We start from the raw sequence: 23096 nt of genomic DNA, 5'->3' as shown, positions 1-23096 counted from the left end.
CCCTGTTTAGTTTTCACATATTTCATTAAATCATGTTATTAACCTTCAGCTTGGTCCTGTGGTTCCCTTTGATTTAGTAAATGGTCTGACTGTGAGTTGGGGGAGTTCGGGCAGATGAAAAGAACTATCTTTGAGCTAAAATTATCTGGATCACCCCAAATTTTACCATTCCACTCTTCAAGAGATGCAGTTCTGTTTAGCAGCAGTTTAAGAGTTCTTGATAACATGAGGCAGGTCGAAGGACCAACCTGAAGGTAAATAACATGATTTAATGATTTAATGAACTATGTGAAAAGTAAATATCTCAACACCCAGCGCCATTCCTCACCAGGGCATAATCGAGGCTGACTCCAGTGGGGTCACTTTGCCATTGGAGGCTGGCTTCGAGGATTCGGCAGGACCTGAGAGGCATCCCAAACACAGAGGAGATGCTGGTCACAACCTCCACCACCTCTCCTGGCAGCCGGTCCCAGTGCTCCCCCACCCTTCCCATAAAGAAGGTCTTCCACATGTTTGCATGGAACTGCCTGTGTTCAAGTTCTAGGCCACTGCTCATTGTCCTCCACTACACGCCGCCGAGAAGAGCCTGGCTTCATCCGTTTTCCTCCCACCTCCCTTCAGACATTTGTAAATATTAACACTCACCTAGAATCTCTAATTATGGGGTCTGAGATGATTGAGATCCGCCAGGTACTTTTCCATACCAGCCCCCTTGGATGGCAGAATGCAAACACTGCCAATACCACTCAATGTATCCAAGAAAAAGAACAGTGTTGTTTGTTTGTTTTAATATTTTTTAATATGCAGTAAGACCATGCAGTTGCACTGTCAGTCATCTCAGGCTGTTCCAGAAGGAGCTCATCCACATGCTGCTCACACTTCACTTGAACATCAAGTGGAGCAGGGCGGTAGCCTTGCAGATGGAGTAATGCAAGAATTTTGACAGGATGTTGCTGCATTATGGAATCTCTGCATCCACTTAACCATCAGTATCCAGCAGGAGATCACGAAGCTTTGGAGGCAGCGTCGTATCCAGGTCATCATCTGAAACCTCTGCAACCAAATTGGAAGGGACCAGTCCTCTTGTGCCATCTGTCAGCTCTCCCAGAAACCAGCCATTCTCATCCACATCTCCAAAGACATAAACGTATTGTCCAGCGGTCAGAGGAAGCTCACTTTCTGGGTCCTCATTAGGACCCTCAAAAGGATCGTAGCTACGGCGAGCTAAGAATCTTCTAAGCATTGGTGATACTTGTCCTGGAGAAGGCAGGGTGAAGGACAAACGCTCTACTGCTGATCCTCCGCTCTCACTTTCAGGGCCGTCCTCTGACAGAAAGCAGCACTCACAGCTGTTCCCATGGACCTCTTTCATGGCTTTGCGTTCACGCTCCAGGTCTTCCAGATCAGTTTGAAGATCTTTGGCCTCTTGGATGGCAGAATGGAACGGACTGGAACTGTTGCTGAGATTCTTGTTTGCTTGGGCAAGAATCTCTTTTGTTGCCTCTCCCAGCTCCACTCTCCCTTCATCTCCAGTTGGAACTCTCTCCCAGTTGGTGTCGGGATGAGCGCGTTCTCCTGCTCTCTCTTCTCTCTTGCACACTCTGTGAGAATGAGTTTCAGAAAGCACAACTCACTGACAGGAAATAAGGGGAAACTTAGAAGACCTTGCAGCATAAGTCCTGGCAGTGTACTGCCAGCAGCTGATTTGGCTGCCTGGGATCCTGGCACCACAAATGCTTCATTGCCAAATGCAGCAGTGAAGTGTTTGGGGGAAAAGCCAACTCACAGGCATTTTTTCCACGTGCATGACACAGCAACGCAGACCAGCACCAGCGTGGACAGCGGCACAGCTGAGAGCAGTACCAGCACTGCGATGTGGCGCTTTTGCACAGATCTGCAAACAGCAGCCTTTGTGTTTTTCCCTGCGTTCATCCCTGGAAGAAACAAGACAGTGTCCCACGTTACCTCCACCTCATCGCCCTCGGGTGGCTTCCTTCCAAAAAGGACAAAAGCTCACAACTCTCTGGGAACTGGGAGCAGTGGGAGGTGAGCAGCATCACACAGGTCTTCTCTGGCACACTGCCAGAACCACTCTCCACACCCCACTGAGGTCAGCCATTTTTAGAGAGGCTTCTTTTACAGCACGTGCTCTGCGCTCACATGCTCAGGTTTGGCTGCTGACCTGATGAAAAATTTCTGGGACAGAAATTACTTGGCATGCCAGTTGTTGGCGCTGCCTGTGTTCCTTTGTCTGAGGCTGGCAGTCTGGGATGGCTGCATTCCTGCAGTGCCTCCTTCTGCGCAGTCCGTCGGTCAGTCCCTTTAGGAAGAAAGTAGGGCATTCGGATTGGATGCGATGTGTTCTCATCAGGAACTGAGCTGCTCCAAGCACGAGCTCAGGCAAAGCCTGCTGGTCCCAGCCCCCCAAATCCACCTGCGACCTCCTCTGTTGCCCAAGCGCATTTGGGCCCTCCCAGGAATTGGAGGGTGCCAACCCTCTCACGCCTCCTGAGGAGTCCACTCCTAAGCAAGGCCCTCACACACTGTGCTGTGAGCATCACCAACCATCACGTTCCACCATCACAGCCAGGCATCTGCAGGCTGAAATTCAAGCTCCAACAGAAACACCTCCGGAATCAGCATCTCCACCTCGTTTCCAGCATTAGCAAAGGCAGCCATCCCTGCTCAGGATGCTCCTCCTGCCTTCAACTTGCCCAGCTGCAAGGAGGGCTTTGTAAGAACAGAAGCACGGCACTTGACATTTGCTGCCATCTGGGTGCCAACGTCTGCACAAAGCAGCTCTGACAAGAAATGGTCATGCTGGGGGAGCAGCTGCCCCTGGGTCTTGGCTGGATGCAGAAGAGGCAGCAGACCATCCCTGGTGCTCACCAGTGCCTGCAAGGCATTACGTGGAACACCAACCACTGCAGCACGGCTCTGAGCGATCCCCTCCTGCTGTGCAGGCTACAGCTTGTCCACACATGTACGTCAGACCTCAGCCTCCCAAGTCTCACGGTGAACAGACTGAAGTATACCCACCATGAGCTGCCATCTCCATTCCCTTCAGCAGTTCCTTTAGGAGACGGGAGGACCCCCGTGAGTATTTTCCTCTTCTGGATTCATCCTTTCTGGGCTCCAGCACAGGAAGGAACCAACGAGCGTGCAAAGCCCTCCCTGGGGGCACTTCTGCAACCCATGAAAAGTTTCAGTCATACACAACAGCATCACTGAATAGCGGAGCATACGGGGGGAAACAGTGCGATGAAATGGCACTGAAGTGGGCAATGAAAGCTCTCTAAGGAATTACAAAGCCATGACATACCCACGCGATCCACCGGCGTTTCAGTCCCGGAACTCAGAAGGGAAGCTGGATTGCCTCCTCCAGTCACATCTGCAAACAAACGCAGGACAGAGCAACTCCCATTAAACATCCTTCCAGTCAGAATGACACAGGATGCAATTAAAGAAGGGGATTCCTTCATGACACTGCTCTCTCCCTTCCACACAGGAGCACCTTGGCAACAGTTCCTGGGTGCCTACAGGGGCACCACGACTGTACAAAACTACAACACACAAAACGTGTGGAGCTGCCCAGAGGAATGCTCACCCCTAAACTCAACTGCATGGTGCCTGCTGGCTCTGCAGAAGGCACTGGGAGCAGCTCAGGGCTGGAGTGGCCAGCAAAGACAGCTTTGCAAGGCAAAGCACTGCACTCAGCCTGACCCATACCGTCCCTTATCTTCCGCATAGGAAGCAGGAAGTCACACGTCACTTGGAAAGAAAATTAAAACCTGAATGAAAACTAAAGCCTTTCAGGGACTTAGCTGAGGGATTGGCCCGAGTCTCTGTGACTGGCTTAAACCTGGGCTTTGTAAGCAACTGCCTGGAGACATGGCTGTAATCAAGGACAGAGGAGAAACGTTCCCATTGCATGTGCCCATCTCTCTCCTCCTTACTGACCTGCAGTGATGGAAGGGGCTCAATTAATGACACGAGGCAGAAGTTCCAAAGCTGCAGAGAGGCCAGGTGACCTTCTGGCTGGTATTCCACAGCTTTCCAAATACTTTCTCCAGGCCATGGGAAACAATTCTCAGAGACCTCACAGAAAACTTTAAATTGTCTTGCTGGGAGACCTCTGAGATACAGAGACAAAGCCAACACAACGCTGAGGACACAGTAGCACCCAGGAAACAACCACCATCCATGCTTCCTGTGGAGAAGAACCCACGGGCCACGGAAAAGCAGAACCCTTGCTGAACTATCCCAGCCAAATATGAACAAATATCAAGGAAATGAAGCCGTGTGACTTACCTCCAGCATCCCCCTCAGGCTCATGGACAGGATTCCGATCTGCTGATTCACCAGCAGGGCCTGCAGGCACAAGTGTGATCAGACACAGGTGAGGAGAGCTTCCACTGCATGCGGGGGCCTCCTTTTCCCTGAGAGGCCTGTAAGGTCTGGCAGTGGGTCAGGGAACGACACGGCCCAAATACGAAGGTCTGGGCTCTCCCAGCTGAAGAGGGGCAGCGGTAACCTTCCCACTGAAATGTGGCAGCTCTCCCAGTAAAGAAATACTCATGGCTCATCTGTGCAAGCCCTTCAAGGCACAAACAGGCTTGGGAGACCTCGAGAGGATCTTCAGTAAAACTGCACCCGTGTAAACTACGAGGGCACAAATGTTTCTGCCTTCAAGGAAACAGATACTCACGACTTACCTCCAGGCTGTCCCTCAGGCACAGGCATGAAGTCTGGACTCTCCAGGAAGGGAGCACCAAGCTCATCATCTAGAATCAAGAACAGATGAGAGAAGTTGCCCTTGCATGGTGTGATCTCCTTCCCCCGTAGTAACTGGATGTGGGTCGTGGAACGGGATGGGAGGAGGACTCAGGGCATGATTTCCAAAGTTGCAGAGTGGCCAGGATGGCTCTAGGCTGGCACCTGGCAGCATACACAATATTCTCTCCAGGCCCTGTGCCACATCCCTCACGGATCGCATGGAAGAAGATGCAGCCCCTCGGGGCTTTCTTACTGGGAGGTCTCTGATGTACGCAAAGGAAAGTCACGCTGAAGCACTGGAGGAAAGCACATCTGTCTCCTCCTCTGGGCTGTGGGCCGGGGCTCTGTGTTGGAAACTGGGATTCATCTACAAGGAGTACCACAAGCCTGGCGCAGAAAACATTCACACATCTCCCAGCATGCATCTTCTGAGCTCTCCCCAGGACATCTCCCGCGACGAAGGCTGTGCTCCAGCCAGCAAGCAGCAGAGCCATGGGCCGGCATGGCTGGAGCCAGCCCTGGGGAGCAGCGCTGCCACGGGCTCTTGCCCACCTCCTGCGGTGCTGCCCATCACCCTCTGCCCAACACCACCCCCATGGAAGGCCGGCCCCAGGGAAGTGAGGCACAGGGCCGTGGGGACACAGCCTGACTTCACGCCCCCAGTGCTGCTCAGTTTGTGTCCCATCTCTGCCTACCCACCTGCTCCCGGTGCTCGCCGTGGAGCAGTGCAGGTCTCCCGGAAACACATGGCCAGCAGTAGGACGAGGAGAAGGACAAGGCGGGCAGGGGCCACGGCCCCCCACACTTGCACCATGCTTCCACCACTGCTGCTACAGCCACAGTGAGCGTCGCACAGAGCCAAGCCTGCGGCACAGGACAGCGTCACAGCCAGGCCTTGTGAGCTCACGGCACAGCACAGCACAGCCATAGGACGGGGCATCGTGACCTCACGGCTCCGTGATGCCAGGGTGGCGGCTCCCCGCGGGCTGCTGCTCTTGTGATGCGCTGCACCAGGGCTGCGTGGGGCCGGTGCTTATGTCATAGAAACGCAGAATAATGGAATGGGTTGGGTTGGAAGGGACAGTAAAGAACTTAGAACCTCAACCCCACTGCCGTGGGCAGGGATGTCACTCACGGGGTCCTGCTGCCCAGAGCCACACCCAGCCTGGCCTTGAACACCTCCAGGGATGGAGCATCCACAACTTTGCTTGGCAAACTTTTATAGTGCTTCAGCAACCCCAAGAGGGAATTATTCCCTGCTCACGGGATTCCCTGAAATTCCCCACCCATGACACCTCAGGCCATTGAGGAAGAGATGCAGTATGGAAGTAGGGTCTGGATCAAGGATGCTATCGCACAGGTTATCCACACATGTGAAACGTGCTGCAATTAAGCTCGCCTCTCCAGTATGGAGGATGATGGCTGAAATATAAACACAGGAAGGTTGACCTTCCCACAAAGCTGGCAAGTCAGGTGTCATGTGCTTTCCTTTTTGTTGGTAGATCTGCAGTTTCATCTATTTTCCTCCAATTTTCCAGGACCTTGGCTAAGGGCATCCCCTTTCCTACACCAGATATATTTCCCATTTTTAGCCTGCTCCCAAGCCTTGAATCTAGGAGTGGAAACTGAAGACTCGCTGGTTAGCACCTCCCATCCCCAAAGTCCCAGTGAACTCACCCACTGCTGGCAGCCAGATGCTTTGAGGCGGGAGGGTCTGATGGCCATCACCTATAGGGTCCCACCTGGGTCTCCAGAAACCGTGGCAGCACTTGCACTCCTGTCACCTTGTGCTGAAGGAATCATGCTGCTGCCCCCTCCAACATTCTCTGGTTCAAGCTTTGACTTCTGCTTTCAGTAGGTCACTCTGACTGTCCCTTATCCTCATTTGTTTGCAGTTCTTGTGATTTACAGCCCAAGGCGAACATCTCTTAAGAAGAATTCCGTTACTTTCAATCCCATAGTTTTCATGAGTTGCCACAACCCCATCCTTGCATAGTTCCATCTCAAATTGTCCTTTTTAACCAATCTAATTTTCTGGGCCTGTGTCTCTCCCTCTTCATTCACCCGTTCATCCAGTTCCAGGTGGTGCTTCCTGGGCAGCATCTTTCCAGAACAGGCAGTACTTCTCCACGTGTTGCTATACAGATCTTATCCCGTCATTCTTGATGTCTCCTGAAACTTATCCAGTTGAATCCTCTTCTTCGCTGTTAACAGCGAGCTTTTGCAACGAGGAGAAAGCTACGTTTCTATACAACCTCATTTACTTTAGTTACTAGTGCTAAGTCTCTTCCTACAGCATAACACCAGGGTTGTCCAGTCCCATGTGCAGAATCAGGCAGTTGCTCTTGTTAAATTTCCCACGTTTGCTGATTGCCCTCTCATTAGACAAGATTTCTCTGCAAGGCTTCTACACTTTAGGCTGTGTGAGCTTCACAGGTTGTGATCGTTACTGCTGCACGCACTGATTCCAGCAGCCTGAGGGAAGCCCTGACGATGGGTCACCTGCAGAAGGAAAATCATGGAGATAGCTGCCAGATCATGTCAACTCCCAGAAGAGTGACCACCCTCTCTGTGAAGAACCTTTTTCCAGTATCCAATCGGAAATCCCCCTGACGCAGCTTCATGCAGTTCCCCCAGGTCCTACTGCTGGTCACCAGGTGAAAGTGATCTCTGCTTTTCTCCCTGTTTCCTACTGTGAGGAAGCTGTAGGCCACAGTGACGTTAGCTCTTGATATCCTGTTCTTTCTGCTGAACAAACCAGATGACCTCATACGTACTGCCATAGGCAATGCTATGCCTGATAGCCAGCAGGATACAGTTGGCCTTTCTGATGACCAGGGCACACTGTTGACTCACATTCAACTTTGTCACCAACCAGAACCCCCTGAACCGTTTCCACAGAGCTCTTCTCCATCCGCTCCTGCCCCAGTCTGTACATACATCCATGCTTCTCCTGTCCTAGGTGCAGAATCCATCACTTGCTCTTGCTAAATTTCATACAGCTGATGATTGCTCGGCCCTCTAATTCTTGGACTCTGACTGCAGCCTGATTGCGCAGCCAGCCTCCTGTATCTCGCTTTATGCTGTCGTGTAAGAGGATGTATTCTAACTGTTGAGTCCTGGCCTGAACCACTGACTGAGACCTGGGGAAAAGACTCGGGCAGCCCTGAGAGCACAGGAGAAGGCAATCCACCTGTGTGACCAGAAGGGCTGGAGCCTGGCTGCACCTCCCTTAGACCTCGCTGAAGGGCTGACTGCCACCGGGGAAGGTTTTCTTTCCAGAGATCCCTCCTCTGCAGAGTTTTCCCCCCGTGAGCCTAGATCTCTGGAGACAGGCGAGCAGTCCTCTTTTCCTTCCCTTATAACACCTTTCTATTGTGTTCAGTCCCTTTCTCATTACACCTCTTGTATCACCTCTCCACCACGTTGATCACTGCGGAGACTTCTGTTTTTATCAGCAACTGGAACTGTAACTAGAATTGCATCATGAATGAAATTTATTATTGTGAACAACATAGGACATTGGTGTAAATTATAAATGAACCAGCAGAAATAAGTTTTGGCCTCTGTAATCTCTGTAGCTAAAGCTAGTTTATCGTGGAAGATTTACGCACTGCTAAAATCCTTGCAAAGTTTTAGTATTCTTTTTTTTTTTCTACTAAAAATTTGTAGAACGAGATATATACTTAGCTGCATGAGGTCTTTGCTTGCAGTAAGACAGCCTTGTTAATAAATAAGGAAATTGATTTTTGAAAGCATCAGATGAGCATCAAAGCAAAAGCCTGAGAGAATAACTGAAACCCACTTCAAACAGAAAAACATGTTTCCCTCTGAATTAGCAAGCGCACATAAGTCAGCTCTGGCTGGCTTCCAGCGAGGGCTTCCCAAGTGTCATGGCTGGAGGCAAGGATATGGCCTGTCTGGATAAATCTGTGTTTCTGCAACACTGCTATCTGACCCATGTCTTTCAAGGCTCTACACTGTGACCCCCAAGACTGACTGCTTAAAATAAAATCTGTAATTCCTTACAACTACAGTCTACTTCTAGAGCAGGATCTTGACAGGAAGAAGAAGAAATGCCATTAGGCAGAGACAGAAAGGGGCAGAGGCAGTGGCCTGCCCTCTCCCACCTGTGTGCCTCAGAACTGGGAAGTGTACCCAGCCCAGCTGTTCTCGTGGGCTGGGGAGGGAGCATAAACCTACTTTCATGGTTCCAGCATCAAACACCTTTCCAAGCTACAGAATCCCTTGGGAGAACAAGACTGAGGGCTTCCATGGCTCTGCCCAAGCTGAGGTGGGCTTCACACAAGACAAGCCAACAGCAAAAGAGGAGAACTCACATCCAGTTACACTTCTGGTTTCACTCCTGTAGACCAAGTTACTGCTCCAAGATCCTTCCTCATGGCTATGCAGCCATCAACTCAAGCTTATAATGTGGCTCTCCTTCCTTCCACGTCTTGCTCCTTTCTTCCCATGGAGAGGACCTCTACCCTGGCAGCAGCCTGGGCATGGCACTAAGAGGTCCAGGCACACAGGTTTCCAAGTGATGTCTAGCTTATCTAATGTGCACCACTTCACACACTCTTCCCTCTCACCGCAAAGATATCATCCAAGTCTTAAGCATCTTGAAGCTTGATTACTGACAAATTTACATTTCTGGGCTTGGCAAACACTGTCTGCTCTCTTCATTTTTTGTATTGCTCACCAAGTAATTTTCTCAGGCCTTGACTTTGAATCTTCCACGCTTCTCTTTGCGTCACTAGGTATGGTTTCCCTGAGATACTTTTTTGGTATTCCTTTCTCTACATGCGTAAAAGTTCATTCTCAGCAGAACTTTTCCCAACAGATGGTTTGGAAAAAAAGGGAGACAGAAGTGTGGAGAAGGAATGAAGCACCACTCGGTGCCCATTAGAATCATCTTCACTGAGAGTCAGTCTACACTCCAGCAGGTCTGCATGGGTGAAAGAAGGCAGCTGAACTTCTCCAGCAGCTCTGCAACTGCTGCTCTCAATCCACGCTCCTTTAACTTCTCCAAATCCCTACTACTGTTCCTCTAACTTAATGCCTGTCCATCGCTTTACCCAAATCCTTGCTCCCTCGCTGCCAGTCCTTCATATTCCCAACACCCCTGCTCCTTCCCATTGAGGCTGTAGTGCTTTGGAATAGGCAGAGCCTCAAAATAAGGAAAACAAACAAACAAACAAACACACACAGAAAAAAAAACCCCACGAAGTTGGGTCACAAAATGCCTTTGTTAGATGCAAAACACAAAGGCTGAGGCAACAGAGCATGGTTTCCACGTAATGCCCGTCACGAAAGCCAAGCAAATATGGTTCAAACTATTATATGTTGTTGTTACCACTTTCAGCTTTTAATTCTGACTGTGTGTTTCCCATCCATCCCTTGCACCTGTTCCCTAGTTTTTGGTGATCTTTGAAGCAGTGCTGACATCACACTGGGGTTGATCATGTCAGATGGATCACTGGCAGCTCACTGCTTGCAAATGAGCTGTACCTGGCAGAAGATTAAGGCCTGGAAATGCTGCCATAGAGGTTGCAGAGGGCTGCATGCTTCTGCTCCCAGTTCCTGCAGACAAAGCAGTAGTCTGGTGTTGGTCAGGGCAAGGTCCTCCTGCCGCAGCTTCGTGATGATGGATCTGGAGATGATCTGCAAGGTGAACTTCCACACAGTTTCACTGAAGGTGGCAGAGAAAAGCAGCATCTGTCAGTCTTTTAGGAGAGCCCTGGGGCAGGAGAAAAGCTTGTTTGCCCTAGCAGCTCATTAGCACTAAGGATTCATTAAAAAGAGGAACTAGGTAGCAATTGGGACTGAATAGCACTGACAAACTGTTAGCCCTTGGAACTCATTAGTATTGAGGACTCATTAGCACTAGGAACTCTTTGGCACTTCTGTGTGAAACTCTTACATTTTAACAATGGGTAAAGCGAGTCTTTTGTGGAAAAAAAATTACGTTTTGGATAAAGTGAGCCCTTTATGAAAAATCTTACCCTCTTACTCCCTCCTTTTGCATTTTCCTGTGCCAAAAGCAGGTTTCTGTGATCCACCGAAAAAGAGAAAAGGAACGGGCAAGGAACAAGCAAGGAACAGAAAAGAAATGTGCAAGGAACAAGGAAGAAATGGGCATAGGGTGGGAAAGGAAATGGGAAAAGGATGGGCAAAAGGACAGAGAAAGGGATGGGCAAGGAGCAAGCAAAGAATAGTAAAGAAATTGGAAAGGAACAAAGAAGGGATGGGAAAATAAACAGGGAAAGGAATTAGGGAGGAAGGAGTAACAGGAGGAGCAACGGGAGGGACAAAGGGGTCCCAACGTCTTTGTCGTTGCACCCATGTGTCTCCTGTAATCCCTGCAGTAAGTCCACTATTCCGAGATTCTATGACATTCACTTGGGTTGAACACAGCACTTGAGGTGTGGAGGTGGCACTGGGTGACACCAGGAATGACACAGCCCCTCAGGGGGTGGCAGTGCGTGAGACCTGGGGTGACACAGATCCCCAGGGAGTGGCACTGGGTGACGCCAGGGAGTGACAGCACCTCAAGGGCTGGCACCCAGTATCCTCTACAGTCTCCAGCAGTCTCTAACGCTTTTTTGGTACCCTTTCTACGCGCCCCTACCCGGCTCCGTACTCTACTTCTCCCTCCCTCTGTCCCTCCCTCAGCCTCCCCCTCTTGGCCCCGCCTCCCGCCCTTACAGCCAATGGCAGCACGTGCCCAGCCAACGCAGCTTCATGCAGTTCCCCCAGGTCCTACTGCTGGTCACCAGGTGAAAGTGATCTCTGCTTTTCTCCCTGTTTCCTACTGTGAGGAAGCTGTAGGCCACAGTGATGTTAGCTCTTGTTATCCTCTGCATTCCCTAATTGAAGCAAAAAGCCTCCTCAGGTGACTTGAGCTACGATGCCCAAGCCACCTGAGGAAAAAGACCTGGCCATCAGACAGTTTATGGCATGACAGAGGATTTAACTAGGGCCTCCAGACAGGACCAGAGGCCCCATGTTGAACGAACAATTCTTTGGTCCCAAAAAAATGTACAACAGCTTACGGCATTGGTGGACACGGGCACAGAAACTTCAATCGTTTACTGTGATCCAACTAAATTCCAAGGAAACAGAGAAATGATCAGTGGTTTGGGGGGACAGACCACTCCTGTCTGAGCCTTCTTGGAGGGGTGCCCATATACTGTCTTTCAAAAACAACTCAGGGGAAAGGCACGAGGCTCGTGTGATCTGGCAGGTCCCGATCTCAAGCTAACACGAGACCCATTTAGGAAAGATGGGATGACTGAACATGTTATGCATGGGCTTGAACACAAGGAGGAGATGCAAGCACACTGAAAGCATGAATTCTTTGCTGCTCAAAAACATGTTTTGAAAGCTGACTTCGCACCCATACCTGCTAGGGCTATGACTTCCATTTCTGAGGGCTCCCCGGGACTTGCCAAACACCAACTGCAGCACACAGAGGATGGATTTCCCAGGCTGACACAGGAATAACAACTGCCAGCTAGTGATTTTCTCATCTTATTATGTGGTCTTTTCCTGGAGCAAATGGTTTGAGTTGTGGCGCAGGGAGAGGGAAAAGCTGCATTCAGCTCTTGCCAGCAGTTGCTTCTTCCTAGCACTGCCTGGTTTCTGCTGACACAGACCTCTTTCTCTTTCAAACAGCTGAGGATATTTCCATCCTTATCGCACAGCCCTGAAGTCTTGCTGGCTAAATTCCTCTAAACTATGCAAAGCCATATGCAATGCAGGTGTGCAAAGGCTCCATAGCTGTACAGCACAGCATCTAAGGGATGGCTTTTACACAGCTGGCAGGCGTAACTGCTTTCTGAGGAACCGTGCAGCTGTAAAAGGCATTCAGAAGCTGCTCTTAACAAATCATCGGCCTCCTCCCACTGCCTGCCATGTTTAATTCCTAGTGCCAGCAAGTCTGTCCAACAGCTCTGCTTAGAGGAGAACCAAAATTTGTTTCAGGCACGTGGTCCTGGAATCTGGAAAACCCCAGTGTTTCCAGGTGTGGGTAGTACAGGCAAGGACAGACATCAGACGGCTTTATACATCTCATGACTGCCTGCTTAACAAGGAAGGAATGGCACCGCTGTGTGGCTAAACTGAGACCGTCGGGCAAATGTATGTTAGCTGAGTCCTCAGAGTCCAAAGAGAGTGAAAATTCACCACAGCGCTTCATGCAGGATTAGCGTAAGTTCGTTTCAGCAAGTTTCTGCAGCAGAAATAACGGAACAAAAGCCCACCCAAACAATTATGGTAGGCAATATGGTAAGAAAAGAAACTTCAGATGTATGTTCTTGTAGAGCATCCCTGGCTTCCCAGAAAGACACTGGTAGCCACACTTGACATACACTTACGTAAGCTGGGAAGTCTGTTGTCTCCTTGATTGTAAAAGCATATTTCAAATAGCTTGGTGGAGGCTTGGATTTGACTGAGGTGTCTGATCAAGATAAAGCTAATGGAGGAAGATGCTCACCTGCTCCATCTCAGATGGATGAGCTGGATTTGGAGCTGAAGAGGACATCTGTATGGTTCGATGAACTCCAGGGTACAGTACATTTCATTCTAATGTAGACAGCCAAACAAAGCTAGATGAATTGCAGTCTAAAGTTATTCAAACCTAAAATCACACCTACTGATTATAAAAGGAAGTCATTTATAGACTACACACATCTGAAGGAAGACTACAATTGAGCAATTTAAAGTGTCTGTAGTTAATGATGTCAATTCAGACATCCCAAGGAAGGGCTAATTTCATCCTAAATTCTCTCCAGAATACACCAGTATCAGTACTCTCTAAAATAACCTGCTTTCTCCAGTTATTTTTCAAGGGAGATAAGTGTGCCCAGACCACATGCAGACTTCCACTTTTCCCCAAAGAAATCCCTTAGCAGTGTCTAATTTTCTAATGAAGTCATCAGAACACTGGAAACATACACAAAAAAAAATATTAATTATCTTAACAGAATTAACCCACAACAATATGACAGCCGGTATGGCAAACAGGTATACAGATTGCAAGGTAAATAAAAATACAGGTATAGGACCAGAGAGATTATCACATTTACAAAGGAGTAATGAAATAGAGAGCTTACCTGTATCCTAGGCTCACAGAAGGGCTCCAAGACAGGTAATCTCCAGATAGAGATCCTTCCTCCTTGGGAGTCAGCCCTTAAATGGGGTCTAGGAGGGGGTGGAGCCAGGCTCCATCCCGCCCAGTCACTCAGGTGAAATTGCATTCACCTGTGCCCCTGCGGCTGACTCAGCACTCGCTTCAGGTGGTCAATCAGAGGTTCAGGCCGTGATTCAACAGTTCCCATACACAGCCTTAGAAAACAAATCCGCGTTTTTCATGGGGCACATCAAATAATTTCATTTTCACACATTTTGAATCAAACTGGATTTTGATTCATCACTCATTAAGAAAACCATTTTTAAAAAGTGAAAATTATTTTAAATGTCTTTCTATTGATCAAAATCCCTTCATTCATCCCAATTCTTTTTCTTCTTCTGAGGCAGGAGAAAGGTACATGAGTTTTTACCACCTTTACTCGAACATCTTTCTTCCATTTTGCCGCTGTTGCGGTTTGGCGATGTTTCGTTGTCCGTGTTCCACATCAGAACATCGCGGGAACAGGTGGGAGTGCACGAGTTCACGTTCTGGTTCCGTCTGCTGCCTCTGATGGGCAGTTTGAGCGCTCTGATGGAGGGGAGGAGTGGCATCCCGGGAGGACTCGGCGCGGAGAAGCGAGGCGGAGCTCCGGACCGGACCGCGGCCGTCTCTCCGTCCGTCGGGCCGGCTCAGCTCGCTGCGGGAAGGGCACTGCTTCCGTTGCACTTCGGATACTCTTCTCTCCCGTTTGGTTTGATTTCGTTGGATTTAGTAAATTACCGTTCCTCCTCACATTGTAGCCGGGGTGTTCCTTTTGTTAAACCTATTTCCCGACTCTCTGCGCTTCTTCGCCCCCCCCCCCCCCCACTTCCGGATCGCGGCCCGTTGCTGGTAGCCCTTCCTTTCTTTCCCTTTTTTTTTTTTTTTTTCCCGGGCCTGCGCCCCCCTCGTCACGGACTCAGATAACTCCGTGACAGCTGCAAATATGCTAAGTTTGCATGAATGATTTTGTCTGCTTGTTACTGCATTAGGAGCTTGGCAAGCGGTGTTGAACGAGTGGAACATACTGAAAATGCTAAGATAGGAGTAGATATTCAGACCTGTAAAAGTCACCATGTAAGACCGGTTTAGGTTACTTCCCTTACTATAAGAGATGGAATTGGTCTTGACACTGGAAATAAAAATTTCACATTGTGTCTTGAAATAAACAAAAATCTTCATATTCTTTATTTAATCGTTGAATAATTAAGGTTTGGAAAGACTGCTAAGATCATCCAGTTCAGTCATCAGCCCATCATCTCCATGCCCTCCGTCTCCCCATATCTCTTCATTTCTTCCATGGACAGTTGAAGGGCTCATTGTACTTCAAGTGTGTATAAATCAGTCTGTATTGTCCAACATCCAATTTCTCTAATTTCCTTGCAGTACTTGAAGGGAGACTGTAAAAAGTTGATCTCCCTGTTTACACAGAATAAAAGAATCACAGATTTGTGGGGGTTGGCAGCAGCCTCTGGAGGGTCGAGTCAAGCCCCCTGCTAAAGCAGGTACCCTGCAGAGCTTTGCACAGGAAAGCACTCAGATGGGTTTGAATATCTCCAGGGAAGGAGGCTCCAGCCCATCTCTGGGCAACCTGTTCCAGTGTCATTCTCCCAGTAAGGAAGGTATTCTTTGTGCTTGTATGTTCCAGTTTGTGCACATTACCTCTTGTCCTGTCACTGTACATTGCTGAAAAGAGCCCAGCTCCATCTGACTCCTGCACTTTAGGTATCTATAAACGGTGCTGAGATGCCCTGTCAGCCCTCTCTTCCCCAGGCTGGACAGCCCCAGGGCTCTCAGCCTCCTCTCAAACAGGAGATGCTCCAGGCCCTTCGTCATCTTTGCGGCCCTCCACTGCACTCTTTCTAGGAGATGCCTGTCTTTTTTGAGCTGGGGAGTGCAGAACTGAACACAGTGCTCTAGATGTGGCTTCACTGGGGCAGAGCAGAAGGGAACGATTATCTCCCTCAACCTGCTCTGTGTAGTGCACCCCAGGGTACCATTGGCCTTGGCCACCAGGGCACACTGCTGTTCATGGCCAACCTGTTGGCCACCAGGACACTCAGGTTTTTCTCTGCAGAGCTCCTCTCCAACAGGTCAGCTCCCAAGGTGTACTGATGAATGCAGTTCTTCCTCCCCATGTGTATGACTCCACTTGCCCTTGTTGAAGCTCATCAGGTTCTTTTCAGCCCAGCTCTCCAGCATTACACAGACAGATGGTGACAGGACAAAGGGGAATGGTTTTAAACTAACAGAGGGGCGATTTAGATTGGATCATAGGAGGAGAGCAATGGATTAGATCATAAGAGTGAAGCAATGGCTCAGGTTGCCAAAAGAAGTGCTGGACACCCCATCCATGGAGGCATGCAGGGAAAGGTTGGATGGGCCCTGGGCAGCCTGAGGTCCAGCCCTGGGCTGGATGCCAACCAGCCCTGAACATTGGGGTTGGAACTAGATGTTCTTTAAAGATCCCTTCCAACCCATGCATTCTCTGGTCTTATGCATCTATAATTCTCACCTGCTTGCAGATGCTTGTCCATGGGCATCTGGAATGAAATTTCTCTTTGCTTCACTTTAAATTCCCTCTCAGTGATTTGATCAGTTTCAGAGCTAACCTAGAACCCCATCTCATCCCATCCTGTCCCATCCCATCCCATGACAGGAAGATTCCTGCAGGAATCTACCTCTGCACACTGCTATCCTGTACCTGACCCTACACATGCAGTGAATGCTCTCCCCTCACTTCTGCTTGGCTATAGAGACTACTGTGGTTGCACTTGGCTTTCATGACTTCACATCTCTACCATCTGGGTTGCTCAGCCTGAGCCACTACAGAAGGAATTGAGGCTACTCCCTCTTTGCTTTGTCCTGTAACACATCAGAAAGGTAGTAAATATTTTCCAATTTTTCTCCATACTTCCCAGATGCTATTAATCTAGTTGTGTCAAGATCCTCTCCTCAACTTAGCTGCAGATTGTGGTTTGCAAGGTCTCCAAAAGGAGAGTTACTCTCCTTTCAGTTACTCTGAACTCAAGTCAGTTTCATCTTCTGACTTCACCCTACTTCCCCTGCTGCCTTTTAGTCTTCTCTACTGGAAAGAATTTTATCAGGAAATCCACATTATGCACTTCCTTTTCTATTTTCAGATCCTTCAATTATCCACTACAGAATAAATGGTTTAGAAGAATAACAACATATGAGTGTGATGACTCAAAGCTATCTTTCTAGAGTTAGTTTGGCAAGCTTGGGGGGTTTTTGTTTGTTTGTTTTTATTTTTTATTATTCTTGTTTTGGGTTGTTTTTTTTTTGTTGTTGTTGTTTGTTTGTTTTTTGCCTTTTTTTTTAAATGTGTGTTGGGGGTTGGCATGTGTTATATAATTTATGATGCTAGATGACTTATTAGAGATGTCTGAGATACCCTGGGCCCTCCCAGTAACACTGAATGCAGTATTTAACTAGTTGAACACTGCTCTAGCTCAGACTCTCAACTGTATCATTATCTTTCAGCAGATGCAATGCACCTATAATCCCTGAATCTGTTCCCTTGTTCTGACTGGCATTCCTGACCCTACATGTCTATGTAACTACTACAAAAACAAATTTCATCTGCCGATAGAAGATGACTAAACCTCTGCTGTGTATGTTAACATCTGCGTCGGAGGGCAACAGATCACTATTTAGGGCAATACTAAAGCATACCTGTGGATGTGAGGTAGGATTCTGAGCTTTTAAGTGCTGTACAGTTTACAATATACAATTGTACAAACCTGCACAATTTGATCGCGGGCATCAAAGAACATGCTTTGATCAAAGAAAAGTCATTGTTTGTCTCATGAATGTTCTGGCAGCCTAACCAGAATTCCGCTATCACTCATTACTTGTTAAAGCTCAATAATACTAACACTCACCTATCTTCTGTTTGAGATCATTACTCATAAACTCAGTAAAAATAAGTCTGTGTTCCTTTTCCTGGTCATCGCCCTTCTTGTCATCCACTCTTCAAGTCAAGGTTTCTCCTCCTCAGGCAAAGTGAGCTGTCCACACCTGATGCCCTGTGGTGGGAAAAGAACAGCACAGCCTGACATGCTTTTCTTATTCATTGATTCTGAGTTCACCCAGGTTTATTCTCACTGACATCAGCACTCCCTGACTCACATATGAATGCCAGACAACTGAGACCTGAACCCCTCTAATCCTTGCAACTCTTATCGACTATCCTCCTCAGTGCTTCCCAAGTACCAACAGCTCTCCAGCTGTCAAACTCCTAGCTTCACATCCTAATTACTTCTGAAGCCAACCCCTGCTTTAATATCCTGCAAACATATGCCATCAGCTTCAATGTTGAATAAAAGTTGCAAGGATTAGAGGGGATTAGGGGATTTGCTGGTAGTCCATCATCCTGGTCTGAAGTCTTCTCTCTCTTCCTCTCCCACATATTCACACATTTAGTAGTGCTGTGCATGGACCAGAGGTTAAACTCACAGCCATTTGTCTCCCTGCCTGCAGGTCAGCGCAGAGCACCTGTGGCCTGAGCTGTCCCACTCACCACCTGCTGACAGAGGAGGATGGTTGGGACTGCAGGTGTTAGGTTCCAAAGGTGATGGCCATATGATTATCACAGCAGTGTTAACTCCAATACCCATGGGTCTTAATAAAAGTCATAAGGTGTTTGACTGTTTATAATTATTCATTGACATATATTAATTATTAATTTTATCTTAAATTAATCCTGACCAGGTGTTGCATGAATGGACAAAAATGTTTGTTAGAAAATAAATCCCCATGCATTCCAGCCTGTCTCTCCCATCCAGGGCAGTATTGGTGGTAGCTAGATGGTTGGACTGGATGAGTACTTAGGATTCTTTTCCAACCTTAATGATTCTATGGTTCTAACTGGTGTAAAATACTTTCTAATCACTCCCAGTGGTTGCCTGTTGGAGGTGGGCAGCCATTGGGATGGAAGTGTGTTTTGGCATTATAACCTGATCATAATGAGAAAGATTTTCCCACAGAAATCTCAATGAGTCACTCCCAATATTTACTCCATGCCCAGGTGCCATGTAGAGGTCCCCTACAACTGATAATTTATGCGTCCAGTATGCAGATGAGCTCCCAAACTCTGACTCTTTTTAAGAGAGATTAATCCTACCCATCTGCATTCAACTATAGTACCTACATCTTATTGCCTGAAAAAAAGTCTTGCTGTCTTGATGCTTGCTCTCTCCTCATTAAAGTGCCTGAATGCACAAGGTTATGTAGAGTGCACCCACTTCACTCTTGCCTTAATCCAACCAATCACTCACTCAATTCTGACAGCTTTACAAACAAGACAACTATCTGCTGCACTGCTGCAATCTTTGAGGAGCCCTTACATGAGATTATTTAAAGCCTCATCAAGACTGTCTTCTCAGTCTGAGGAGAAAGCAATACATATCAAACTTGATTTCATATTACTTTGGGGTAAACACATATACTAAAATAAAATATATTTATAAGTTATTACATAGAAGTGAATTGTTATGTGCAACACAGTCTTTACACCCACTAGCAGGAAGTTTGAGCCTCCCCCAAACTGTGCAAGAAATAGCATACATCACTACATTTCAGCTGGTAGATGTCAGTTCTGTTTATTTGAAGAAACCATATTTCACATAATCCCTGCTGAATTCAAAGGTAGCTATCGCAAGAGGTTTCCCATCACAGCTGTTAATCATACATATTTCACATAAGGTTCCATTGCAAGGGATGGAAGCCCTTTCTGTGAGGCCAGACTGAGAGCCGGGGCTATACAGCATGGAGAAGAGAAGGAAGGGGAGAGCTGAGAGTGGCCAGTCAGTATCCAAAGGGGCTGTGAGAGGGAAGGTGGCAGACTCCATAGTGGGGTCTGTGTATAGGAGAAGGGGAAATGGCTTCAGACTGCAAGAGGGGAGGTTGAGCCTGGAGATAAGGAAGAAGGTTTGGCACTGAGGGCGGTGAGGCAGTGGCACAGGTTGCCCAGAGAGGCGGTGGTGCCCCGTCCCTGCAGACAGCCAAGGTCAGGCTGGACGGGGCTCTGAGCACTGCTGGAGCTGTGGCTGTCCCTGTGCACTGCAGGGAGTTGGATCAGAAGACAATTAAACGTCTTAATTAAGCTGTGTATATGAGAGGAAAAAAATCTTAACTTCTTGAGAGTAATTGACTTTAGGCTGTAACTAAATCAAGCTCCCACTGCCATAGTGTCATGGTTTTGGTTTAGATCATTAGGAGCAAAATTAGAGTCATATAACATTTCCACCAGGGCTATTTCCCTCAATTACTGGATACCTTTCTCAGTTGTATCCCACATTATCATTGCAGGCTGCAGAATTTCTTTGTAGGGATACTTTTCCCTCAGCCATTAACATTCGTTCCCAGAGGGTTGCAGCTCCATCCAAACATCTACTAATTCCTCTGTCAATGGATTTGTCTCTGGCAATGTTTCCAAGTTGGTGGGCTTCGTTACCATCTAGAGACAAGCTACTGGCCCCACCATCCCAACAGCGAAGCAACCAGATGACAAGAGTTTCATTCGGACGCCGTGTAAACTCCTTTCTTGAGCTTTGGATTTCAGTCATCTTCAGAGGTCGATGAACAGTAATAGATTATAGATTTCCTCTCCATCACTCGCCTCTCCATGTCTCTTGGTTTTTGCGTTGGCCTTTCTTGGTTCTGAGGAAGTCCCCTCACCTGGATCTTCCTCTACATCCTCCTCCACTTCTTTTTTTCGCTCTAGACACAAGGACACCCACTTCCATTTCTTGCCTTCTACAGGGGCTACTGACACTGTTACTGGTGTCTGCTGTGACTGATCAGGTTTGATTTGAAGATTTCCCCTTTTGGCTTGCACCTCAGCTCGAAACTCTCTCTCTCCAGAATAGTACTATACAGAGTGCGGTAGGCACAAGCCAAGCCCCAAATAAGCCGTACCTCCTTAGATCAATCTAAGCCACACCATCCCTGACTCAAATGCTGGCTCAGTTTCTCGGGATCCCACAGATGTTCAAGAGTGAAATCCCATGGCATGGCGGGTCCCCACGCTTCTAATATTCTTCCTAAACCTCTCCATATTCCCTGCCAGTCAGCATTCTCTGGTCTTGGAGGAGACTTCTTCCACCTAGCACGAATGGGGAGGAATACATTCAAGGAGACTGATAACCTACACGCGAGAATGAGCACTAGCTCGGCATTTGAAAAATGTGCAACAAACTGAGAAGAAAACCTGGAAACCGGTTCGAAAGTGTCAAAATTCAAATTATACAACATTGCACGAAGGTACCAGGCAGATGCCTGTATCAGTGCCCTTATTTGGTTGTATATGAACACAATTCCACAGCAAGAAATCATGATGTTAATTATAGGCCAGTAACTGGCAAGGAACGTGATAGCTTCTAATCCCTTATACAGTGCTCTGACAATAAGGAGCAACCTCATAGCTGGTAACTGCTAAAGGGAGGGGGGGGGGGGGAAGCACTATAACACAGGAGCAAACCACATGGGTAGAAATCTGCTGAATGAAAGCTCTCTTATTTTGGGATTTGTTAGGTAGTTAATGGAAATGAAAGGAGGCAAATTCCCACCTGAGGAAAGTACTCTGCTACACTGCATTTAATTTAGGAAATCTTCAACTGTGGCATATTTATAGTGTAGACAGCTGGCTGGCACATACCCTGTTACTCATGGAATGAGAGACGCTTTTGTTTCATGGTTGTTTCTTAATATCATCCTTTGCTATTTCTCATGCAAGCAAAAGGGCCTGGAACATGTTCAGAAATTAGCTACTTCATTTGAAATTTAAACAGGGTTTTAAAACTTTTGCTTCTGAGTTGTTAATAACAGGAGGAACAGGCTCTTTCCTCAAGGACTGCAGGCATATCCAGATTAAAAAAAAAAAAAAAAAGTCAACAGGAACTCCAAGGGACCATCCTAGCAAATGTATCTAAATAGCATGTGTTTGTTGGCCCTTTAAAGCGAAGAAAGAAAACACCACAACAGTTCAGAAGGATGGTCTGAGCCATGGACAGCTTAGAACCAATTAATGTCTGCAGAAGTGAGACTGATTTCAGTGTTTCACCTGTGAGCATCTGTTACTGTTCTGCTTGAAGACTGAGGAGCAAATCTTCAGTCTTCTCCCTGTTGCTGGTAATGTGACCAAACCTAGCTCTCCATCACTTAGTTGCATCAAATAAAAAGACTGGAAGGAGGAAAAGGAAAGAAGAACTGAAAGGAGTAGGATGTAATTAGCAATTCAGCTCTGTTCACTATGACTGATTTTCTGCAGAGAAACACTTCGAGATCTGTACACCGCTAAAATCTTGTGTAAATCCTCAAATAAATGTGTAGTTGTGTTGGCCCTCTGGCCAGGATGAATGTTATTAGCTTCAGTGTGACTTGTAAGAGAACACTGTGTTCTGCATGAAGTGGTAGAAATGGAAACCTTTCTATGTGGCAGGTAATTCATAAGCATTGGAGGTGCAGCATTTGGAGTAAAAGAAGTGAGATGGGTCTTAGTTCTCAAAGCATTACTTTTGTTTCTCCAAGAGATTCTATGTAACGTATGTGGGAGGGGGGAAAAAAAGAGAACAACAGCAACAAAAATCTTGGTTAGTGGTTTGGGTGCCCTTGCTAATGTTCAGAACCTCTCCCAGGGCCTGGAATGTTTTTCTGAAGAAATGAATGCAGCGTTCTCATTAGCTGAGTTTCCCATGGTGTAATTTCATTTACTGCCCAGTTATGATGCCATGGAGCCATCTGGTGGCAAAAAAAAATCTACTTTTATTTTGGGCAGTCAGGAAATCAGTCTTTCGTCTCTCCCTTGTGTTTCACAGGGATGAAACATCAATGTGGCTAATGAGGCTGTTGTTAGTGTGCAATTGTTTATTGACCAGGAATTACAGACTATCTTCTGTTTCACTTAACCTGAGTAAAGATTCTGCTTGGGTCATTTTCTGTATCTGAATGTATGTATTCTAGCTCTGTGATGCCTCCTGATCAGTGGAGGACACAGCCTATAGTTACCAGGTTGTTCTGTATTCCACTGGTGGCTTTTTTTCAGAAACTTCAAACCACTATGTTTTAATGTACAATGCTCAATGGCATACCAGTGGCAGAATGGGAATTGTTAGTCCCTTTG

General features: G+C 47.5%; 1 protein-coding gene and 1 long non-coding RNA gene across 3 annotated transcripts in view; one reads left to right on the top strand and one right to left on the bottom strand.

The window, feature by feature from the left end:
• LOC100857473 overlaps positions 1-23096 on the top strand; it is a 40168-nt gene that overhangs the window by 8247 nt on the left and 8825 nt on the right. Inside the window, exons 2-3 of the long non-coding RNA XR_003071749.3 lie at positions 8046-14663; positions 17456-17660. This is a non-coding gene — a long non-coding RNA (alpha-1,2-mannosyltransferase ALG9-like). The remainder of the gene's footprint in view (positions 1-8045; positions 14664-17455; positions 17661-23096) is intronic.
• On the bottom strand, positions 777-14754 carry LOC107057437 (peripheral-type benzodiazepine receptor-associated protein 1-like). 2 transcript variants are annotated; one of them, XM_046903826.1, is made up of 13 exons: positions 13896-14754; positions 13158-13365; positions 11488-13012; positions 10291-10519; positions 6454-7278; positions 5476-5640; positions 4716-4784; positions 4312-4371; positions 3323-3391; positions 3040-3186; positions 2183-2320; positions 1787-1934; positions 777-1601 (listed from the first exon to the last, which is right to left on the bottom strand). In XM_046903826.1, exons 6-13 carry the CDS (start codon positions 5588-5590, stop codon positions 980-982), a joined length of 1368 nt encoding a protein of 455 aa, XP_046759782.1. In that variant the 5' UTR covers positions 5591-5640; positions 6454-7278; positions 10291-10519; positions 11488-13012; positions 13158-13365; positions 13896-14754; the 3' UTR covers positions 777-979. The 2 variants fall into 2 exon arrangements, with proteins under 2 accessions (XP_046759782.1, XP_024999016.1); XM_025143248.3 differs by lacking the exons at positions 2183-2320; positions 5476-5640; positions 6454-7278; ... (2 more) ...; positions 13158-13365; positions 13896-14754 and adding an exon at positions 5030-5469.

This window comes from Gallus gallus, chromosome 24 (genome assembly GCF_016699485.2).
Source record: "Gallus gallus isolate bGalGal1 chromosome 24, bGalGal1.mat.broiler.GRCg7b, whole genome shotgun sequence".
Lineage (NCBI taxonomy): Eukaryota > Metazoa > Chordata > Aves > Galliformes > Phasianidae > Gallus > Gallus gallus.
The sequence above is the reverse complement of the archived record's forward strand: the minus strand, read 5'-3'. Positions and strand labels throughout refer to the sequence as shown.